Here is a 9298-nt window from a genome sequence, read left to right as displayed (position 1 = left end):
AACGCAACATAAACACATGACCCCACAGAACACCAGGGGCATTATGGGTAAATAATGTTTTATGTAGTTAAAATATTGTAATATTATAATGTCCCCAAAAAACCAAGGCCCACAGGACTAAATGACTACAGACCCATTGCCCTGACCTCTGTGGTCATGAAATCATTTGAGCGTCTTGTCCTGTCCCATCTCAAATCCATCACTGACCCACTCCTGGACCCCCTGCAGTTCGCCTACAGAGCCAACAGGTCTGTAGACGACGCCGTCAACATGGCTCTCCACTTCATCCTCCAGCACCTGGACTCCTCAGGGACCTATGCCAGGATCCTGTTTGTGGACTTCAGCTCTGCCTTCAACACCATCATCCCGGCTCTGCTGCAGGACAAGCTCTCCCAGCTGAGCGTGCCTGACTCCACCTGCAGGTGGATCACCGACTTCCTGTCTGACAGGAGGCAGCACGTGAAGCTAGGAAAGCACGTGTCTGACTCCCAGACCATCAGCACTGGATCCCCGCAAGGCTGCGTTCTTTCTCCTCTGCTTTTCTCCCTGTACACCAACACCTGCACCTCCAGCCATCAGTCTGTCAAGCTCCTGAAGTTTACAGACGACACCACTCTCATTGGACTCATCTCTGATGGCGATGAGTCTGCCTACAGGTGGGAGACTGACCGTCTGGTGACCTGGTGCAGGCAGAACAACCTAGAGCTAAACGCTCTGAAGACAGTGGAAATGATAGTGGACTTCAGGAAGAGCCCAGCCCCACCCACCCCCATCTCCCTGTGTGACTCCCCCGTGGCTACCGTGGAGCATTTTCGCTTCTTGGGAACCACCATCACACAGGATCTCAAATGGGAGCTAAACATCAGCTCCCTCATCAAAAAAGCTCAGCAGAGGATTTATTTCCTGAGGCAATTGAAGAAGTTCAACCTGCCAAGGACTATGATGGTGAACTTCTACACCTCCATCATTGAGTCCATCCTCACCTCCTCCATCACCATCTGGTACGCTGCTGCCACGGAGAGGGACAATAACAGACTGCAGCGTATCATCCACTCTGCGGAGAAGGTGATTGGCTGCAATCTTCCGTCCCTCCAGGACCTGTACGCCTCAAGGACTCTGAGGCGTGCAGGGAAGATTGTAGCTGACTCCTCCCACCCTGGACACAAACTCTTTGAGACACTCCCCTCTGGCAGGAGGCTGCGGTCCTTCAGGACCAAAACCTCTCGCCACAAAAATAGTTTCTTCCCATCTGCTATTAGCCTCATCAACAAGGCTAGAGAGCCCCACTGTTGCTGATCAATTGCACCAATCACCAGAAAAAATTCCTTGTATGTGAAAACATACTTGGCAATAAAACTGATTCTGATTCTGATTCTGATTCTGATTCTGATTCTGATTCTGATTCTGATTCTGATTACTGTTGCCAGGGTTTGTCAGTCATACTTTAGTTCTAGAACGTTCACAGTGAGAACAGCAGCAGCTTCACCATGGAGATTCAGTCACTTTTGAAACACTGTGATTTTAGACACAGGTCAGCAGCTGTGGTCAGTGTGGTGAGCTGCGGAGATTCAAGAGGGTGTGTTTTTACTTCAACAGCATCCATGTGAATCGTCCCGTGAAAACTCTGATATCATCACATATTTAACAGCTGGTGTCACAGCCTGGTGTGTGTGTGTGTGTGTGTGTGTGTCATATGTAAATACAATAACTCATTCATTTCTGTCTTATGTTCTTTATTGAATCTCAACAGACATTGACAGGCCTGACAGCAGGGACAGATTATGAGACAATGGGCATCTGGCACAGACTGGAAAAACACCTCCCACCTTTCTGTGTGTCTTTACTGTTGTTTTGTTTCTCTCTGCTGTTGTTTTGTGCATTTCAGGCTTCATGACTCTCAGACAACCCACGTTAATATTCAGTTCATACTGAGGCTCGGACCCAGGGGCCCAAGGGGACAAGGGGCTGTGTGGTGGGGCTGTTGATCCATGACAGATGTTTAAATTGAAAATGGCGGCTGCAGTTTGTAGTTTGAGGACGAGGCTGCAGATTTATTGTTTATTGCCTGTTGAGCTCAGCGGGTTTCTGGATTTTTCTCCTCCCGCTTCTGCTTATGGGCGTTTATAAGAGGAAAACCTAAAGCTCATAAAACACACACACAGACGTGATCTTTATGTCCTTGTGAGGACACAGTGGCTCTCACAGGACGTGCAACACAAACACACACACATGTACAAATAAATGCATACAAGAGCAGGACGTGAACACGCACAACGAAGAAAGAAAAATAAAAACACAGAGTTGATCAGCAGGATGTGTGAAACCTCTGACACGCTCAGATTAAAGCTGCTCAACATCCTCACAGTGTCAGACCAGTCCTCCAACCTGATCAACCATCTTTGTTGTTAGTCCGCATGTTATTATTGTAACCATGACAACTGAGCTCTGGTCTGCCTGCCGCTGCCATTAGGGCGCGATTTCAGGAGACACTGCCATGGGTCGTATCAGAGGGTTGACGGTTGTTCAGGTTAAAGGAGAGGCTGGAGGACTGGTTAGTGGACTGGTTAGAGGTGACAGTTACTCTCTATAGGACTGGACACAAAGACAAGAACCACTTTGTATCCATTTGACCTGATGGATTCATTTAAGCTTCAACAAGTTTCACAGTTTCGTTTCCATTCAGTCATGTTCCTCCTTCCCTTCTTGTTTTTCTTCCTTTTGTGCTTCCTCGTGTCGCCTGCTCCCAGCGACGAGCTGACTTCGTTATCTGCAGCACTTCCCTGACCACTGGTGATAAGCGTGCTGTTCCACTGCAGGTTGTTCTGCCAACTCAAACACCTGCTGTGTTTCACGAGATACAGTAAGAACATCACAACATGAAGAGAACATAACAACAAGCCGGTCCAGACACAGGTCAGTGAAGACACCAGACTGAACACCATCATATTATAGATATTAAACACAAGACACAACAAAACATGAAATTAATATCAGCAGCAAAGCCCACTACACAAAAAAAATGACAAAAATAACACGAACACTTCAGCTGTCTGTCTCTCCTGTGCTGAAAGTCTCTCTCCTCCATCTCGCTGCTCTCTGTCTGGACATCTTCACCTTTCTCCCTCCTCCAAAGTGAGCGACTAATGTTATAGAAAATACTCCATTTGGAAATTTAATTAATAACCAATTTTTTTGTCCCGTTTTCTGTCCCGTTCTTGTGGACATGATATCTCAGTGACACTTTGATGAAACTGCTTCAAAGTTGGTTCTAATGTTCACTTGGACTCAAGGATGAACTGATTTTTAATGGTTGAAGGTCAAGGTCACAGTGACCCCACAAAACACTTTTTAGCTATTACTCCATGCTGGAAGGTAATGTAACTGTCACGGTTTGATTTCAGCTGATCTATAACAACATTTATTGATCTTTACTCAGACTCCCGTAGGGGTGATGATTCAATTTTCCAGTGATATGATTGGTCAGTGGTCTGGCTTTTGATCTGATCCTCTGAGGTGAACCCGCTCCGGAGCAGCACAGGTTACCATGGTGATCTACCTGGTTAAAAGTGAGTCAGCTTCATGAACCCTGAGTTAGACCCAAAGAGCTGGAGGCCGATCTCACCTGGTGGTACAGGTGAGGGAGACCTGTCTGTCTCTGCTGCTCTGTAAGTGTCTGTTTAATCTGTGTTTGCAAACCTGATCCAATCAACTGCTACTCACGCTGGCACGTTACCTGTGTTCAGGTAGACCTGTGTCTCTGGATAAGCCAATCAGCATTAAGCTCTTAACTGGATCAGCTGGACAGAGGAGCACTGAGCTGCTCCTCGTTGTGTCAAAGTAACTGCACACATTTTAAATCTGTATTTCATTCATTACTGTCGCTGACTGAAACATGGATGGATGATGATGACGACCCTGTCAGAGATGCAGGTGGTGGGCGGAGTCCGGTGGACGGCGTCAGTGATGGGTCATAGCTGCTCGGACAGTGACAGAGAGAGAAGCAGCTGCTGTTGGATGGAAACTTATTCTGACGCTGGAAACAACAACTGCTGCTGAGAGAGACGACGCACGCTAAAAATACACACAAAGCCACATTCCACACATCAACTGACCCGTGTGTGTGTGTGTAACATACATCAACACGCCTGTGTGTGTCTGTGCGTGTGTGTGGAGGCCTTTATGTTTGGGCTTCTGTGTGTATGTATTACAAGAATGACTGGTTGTTTCCGTGTGGTAATAATGTAAAGGGTGTGTGTGTGTGTGTGTGTGTGTGTGTGCGTGCATGGACGAGCGTGTGAGCATACAGTACATACCTGACTGAAGTGTGTGTGTGTGTGTTCATGTGCTGTAGTTCTTAATATAAACTGAGGCCGAGCTGCACTATTATTAGTCCTCGGCTCATTGTGGAGCAGATCACAGATCAGTGTGAGAAAACGCACCAACCTCAACCTTAGTTTACCCACAATTCACCATTGATATGACACATCACTCAGCTGTCCACATGTTCCTGTGAACTGTGTGTCACCTGGTGTGTTCTCGCTGTGACCTGCACATAGAAACTGAGGTGAAGCTTAATGACACTGTCCTCTCTGGCACCACCCAGCAGTGATGTCACAGTGGACTGGAGTACACTGTGACATCACTGCAGCCAGGTGATATTGTTTTTTTTTAGCCCTGATCTGTGACTGTCAGGCAGCGTAACACTGTCCTCGGAGACGGCGTGACTAAGAAGCTGTGTCGCAGTTCAAGGGCCACATCCTCCAGAGGACACCGTTTACGAAGGTGTGGCCCTTCGTCGCCGTCGAAGAGACAGTATAATACAACAGATATTCGGTGTCAGACTGAGGCTGTCAGCTGGATTCAGCCGCAGGAGTCTTTAGTTTTTAGAATCGTAAATGTTGAATTGAAACTCTGTTCATCCTGGAGACAACACTTCACATTACAGAGACAGACTGTTCAGCGTCTGCCCTCCTCAGGCTTCAGGTCAGATGATCACACAGAGGCTGATGACGAACATGAGATGAAGTTGCATATGATCCTGTTACATAGGTTAAATGTTAAAAATGGGCATTTTATTCATGGTCGTCCAGGAGAGGGGAAATAAAAGTCTGCACATCTTTAGTGATCTCAGATGAAGAAGCCAGTGCTGATAAAAATACCAGATTTATTTATGAAATGTTGAAACGGAATCGCAGAGGACAGGAGGATTTCAGATCATCTGTCAGGCTGAGGATCAAATTCTGTCGGAGAAGAAAATGCTGCAGGACATGATGAAAATAATAATAATGAAAACACAACAAACAGCTGCTGACAGTGGGACTGGAGCTCTGCAGCTCTGAGGACACAGATTCAGCTCACAGACTTTGAACAGTTCATACAAACATCAGTATTTAACATTTTGAAATCAGCGTCCTCTTTATCAGTTTTGATGGGGATCCTTTAGATTATTTTAATCTGATACAAATTATTGACTGATAATCACATTATAATAAAATAATGAGGAATACACTGAGACCTGGTTCAGATATGTGATCTTCTCTGCACAGTCACAGTCACGAAGTTCAAACCAAACCTCAGTCGATTTTAAGTCGACTTTACCTCAGTGACTGTGGAGATGTACGCAAGACATTTTTGAGTGAACTTAACCCTTAAAAATGTTGTGTTTGAGTCCCAGAGTTGCTTCACAGATCATGTGATTTAAAACATAGTTGTGTCTCCTTTGTTGTGCGCTGGGTCTTTGTCACATGACAACACAGAGCCGTCAGTGTGATTAACTACAGCAGCAGCAGGTCTCCTGGTTTTACAGGTCAGCTGTCACTTTGGAGGAAAGCTTCTCTGAGCTCACCTGAAACACCCGGACATACCTGCAGGATACCTGCACAGTTTCTGTTCCCACCGTTCTCCTAAAGCTTTAGAACTGTTTTTACACAACACACAGAGGTCTACAGAGAGGTCCTCCTGTTTTCACTTTGTCATTGTGGCGTAATGAGGCAGGAAATTAAATCTACGTAACAACAAAACGAGGAGACAGTGAAGGGGTCTGAAAACTTTCTGAAGCTGCTGTTTAATGTGACACAAATTATTATTCAAACATGGAGGAGGTCTTCAGTCCTCTTCGTGTTGTTGGGAACATTTCCAGAACACCTGATGTCTGAGGTCTGAACTCTGCTGCTGCTGGAGCGCCATCTGCTGGTCAGACGTTATCAACACATTCAAAACGCAGACCAGTGAGAGAGGTGTGACAGTGAGAGGAATCAGGATCTTAAACACGACCCTGTAAAAGCTCTTTTTGCAGCTACACATCTTCATCAGTGGGTTTTGGTCTTCAGCAGGAAGTCAGAGCATTTCTAGAAATGAGACTTGATTCTTAAAAGTGTTTGATGTGAAACAGAAATGAAGTTTTTTACTCTGTGGTTAAAGACCAGACGATCACATGCTGAGACAATAAATAAACAAACCAAACTACCTGCAGAAATATGAATGTCTCATGTCTGGATGAGTTTTTTCTTCCATTTCCTCTCCACCTCTTCTTCTGCTAGTTTTTCTTCCTCCACCTCCTCAGACCAGGTGGAGGGCGGAGCAGATCACCTGCAGAAGGTCCACGTTCAGGTAAAGTTGGCAGAACGAGAGGACGACGCCGAGAGAGGAGAACCCGATCAGAACCCAGAGAATCTGTGCGCTGAAGTACATAGGAGCCAGACTGAAGGAGAGAGAGACTCCGTCAGGTTTTCTCTTTTCTTTGTAAATCAAACTTTACAGGTTCTGCTCTGAAGTTTTCCTGTATGTACAAAATCTGGGCACGTGAGAGTAAAGTGTCAACGCGATTGGAAAAAAAACTGAAGAACAAAATGTGTTATTTTTGTTTTTGGTACTTTCTACTGGGGGTGGACGTGCCCCCTTCACTTTTTAGCTTTATCCTTCTTCTGTTTCAGGTTGATTCTCTCTCTCTCAGCGTCCTTTGAACGTCCAGCTGATCAGTCTCAGTCCAGTTTCCCTCTGTTTTAGCTCTGTGTTTGGTCTCCACCTCTCTGCTCTCTGACTGAGTCTGTCTGCTGTTTGCAGGACTGAGGCGGTTTACAGTGGTGACAATGAAGCAGAGCAGTGAAGTTGAGCATAAAAAAAAAAAAAAGGTTTTCTAATATTTCTTGTTCTAATATTGTTGTCTGAGACAAACCTGATCATTTTGTTTGTGAATTAAGTCCTAAATCTTGAATAAATGTAAAATGAGCCTGAAAGCAGGACAGACAGGAGGAGAGGTGGAGGTCAGGTGGAGCCTCTTACCGTTCCTGTGCCGACTGTGAATATCCATGAAAGTAACGGAAGCGTCCGTATAAATAAAGCAAACCACAGACTGAGGACAGACCTGAAACAAACACACACCAGACAAACACACACACACACACGAACACAGTTACTGCCTAAAAACTTATATGTGAGTTGAACACCTGCTGACTGCGACTGGTGTTTTCTGATCACCTTGGCTGAAGAAGACTCCAGCCGTCCACAGGACAGTGATGAAGATGGGGAAGTACTCTGAACAGTTTGCTCTGGACACAGGACAGTCTGGAGTTAGTGTGATGATTCAGGACGAAGCAATGATGAGGTTAAGACACAGATATAACTCCTGCAGCAGATGCAGTTCCAGCCACCTCTGAGAGTGAGAGAGGAGACGTCTCCCATGTCTCGCTGCCCATGTCCCCCATATCTAAATCCGCCATTGTCCTGCAGCCTAAGACCTGAAACTTCATCAGAAACTGTTATATCTGATAAAATGTTTGAATATTTTACATGTTATTAATCCTCCAGTGGGAGGACTGTCTAAATATCTAAACCAGAGGCCAACAACCTTCTGTGCACCACAGATCACTGTGAATTTGGAGTTAGGGGCCAGCCCCAGGGAGAGAGGTCAGGCTCCACTATAGACACTTCAAATGTCAAAATCAACAAGTGCATCAGTAAAGAAACTGAGTCTGACTCACTGAGCTCTAAAGACTCTCTCAAACTCCGGAGGTCCGCTCGTGGCTGGTGGAGACACCGAGTACTTCCTCCTGGCATAAATTACCTGGAGAGAGAAATAGGCTGGACACACACACACAGACACACACCACGCACAGACTTTTATTTCCAACACAGAGGTGTGTGTGGAGAGCAGAGACAAGACTCACTCTGCATCCATATGGATTTTTATTCATATCAATATCTAAAATAAAGGAATAAATAAATAGGTAAAAACTTTTATGTTAAAATAGGATTTGAGTCTCACATCGGTGCATCAGTGTCAGAGCTGAGATCAGCTGTCACACAGATCAAAGTTCATATTACGTTTGTACTAAATGCAAAGTTGATTCATAAAAAGAACTCGTCTCTAATAATAACAAGAGAAGATGACAGAGGCTGATGTGAGGACAAGGAAGATAAAATTCTAAAATAAAAATATAACATGAGTAAAAATAAAGGAGAATAAAAACAGTTGCTACATCAGCATTTTGATATTTATGTCTGGAAATGTGAAGGAGTCTGGATCTGGCTTACATGGACTGTAAGCATTGTAAGCACATGGGGACAGGGAGTGACATTATTGTAAACACTTCATGCATTCATTCATTCATTCGTGTGGAGAAAATAAAACCATTAGTAAAAAATGTTGACATTAACTTTGGATTTCAGATCTAATCTAATTAGACCAGAACACTGAAACACCAACCAGACTCCATTCACTTTTCTGCAAAACTTCTGTCAGTCTCCTCTTACATTTACCAGCATGCTCTCTTACCTTGCTCCAGGACGCTGAGCACAGTCACAGCAGCGAGACCGACCGCTTCATCCAACATCTCTGCACAGACCGACGAGTCAGAACCACAGGTGAGACAGAGGACATGGCAACAGAAACAGCCAGGAAACACACTCAGGTAACACTGAGGGAGAGCCCACCTACAGGGGGCGGGGCCAAAACACACTGACTGATAGGTGACAGATTTTCAAAAGCAACACTATTCTCATAATGTGATAAAGTTTAGTTGGTAAGTGTAACGTGGTTGTCGTCATATGTTGTGTATGTAATGGTCAATCATTTGTGTCCTTTTATGCTGTGAATGTGACTCAGATATTTGTTGTTAAGAGTTTAATGCTCGATCTTTGAATAAATGATGATGATAATGATGAAGGCTGGCTGTGCAGTACCTCTGCTCTTATGTCCTTAAGTTTGATATTTTATTTTTTTTTTAATGTTTATGGTGCAAACGGATGTGGTTGTTTCATGTGAAGCAGCACAACTGAGCTGTGAATGAAGTTTTTACAT

General features: G+C 44.8%; 1 protein-coding gene across 4 annotated transcripts; it reads right to left on the bottom strand.

Annotated features, from left to right (window-relative positions):
- Window positions 1-5147: 5147 nt before the first annotated feature.
- Window positions 5148-9267, bottom strand: ltc4s (leukotriene C4 synthase). 4 transcript variants are annotated; one of them, XR_011684512.1, is made up of 6 exons: window positions 8774-9267; window positions 7980-8079; window positions 7477-7547; window positions 7282-7363; window positions 6467-6700; window positions 5277-6347 (listed from the first exon to the last, which is right to left on the bottom strand). XR_011684512.1 is itself a non-coding variant. In XM_071457893.1 (5 exons), exons 1-5 carry the CDS (start codon window positions 8829-8831, stop codon window positions 6559-6561), a joined length of 453 nt encoding a protein of 150 aa, XP_071313994.1. In that variant the 5' UTR covers window positions 8832-9267; the 3' UTR covers window positions 5148-6558. The 4 variants fall into 4 exon arrangements, 1 of the variants encoding a protein (XP_071313994.1); XR_011684511.1 differs by having other exon boundaries at window positions 5277-6189; XR_011684513.1 differs by having other exon boundaries at window positions 5277-6186.
- Between the last annotated feature and the right edge of the window lie 31 nt (window positions 9268-9298).

This window comes from Trachinotus anak, unplaced genomic scaffold, assembly GCF_046630095.1.
Source record: "Trachinotus anak isolate AG129_WGS33_773 ecotype Australia unplaced genomic scaffold, CSIRO_AGI_Tana_v1 ptg000021l, whole genome shotgun sequence".
Taxonomy (NCBI): domain Eukaryota; kingdom Metazoa; phylum Chordata; class Actinopteri; order Carangiformes; family Carangidae; genus Trachinotus; species Trachinotus anak.
This window is presented reverse-complemented; position numbering and strand designations above follow the sequence as displayed.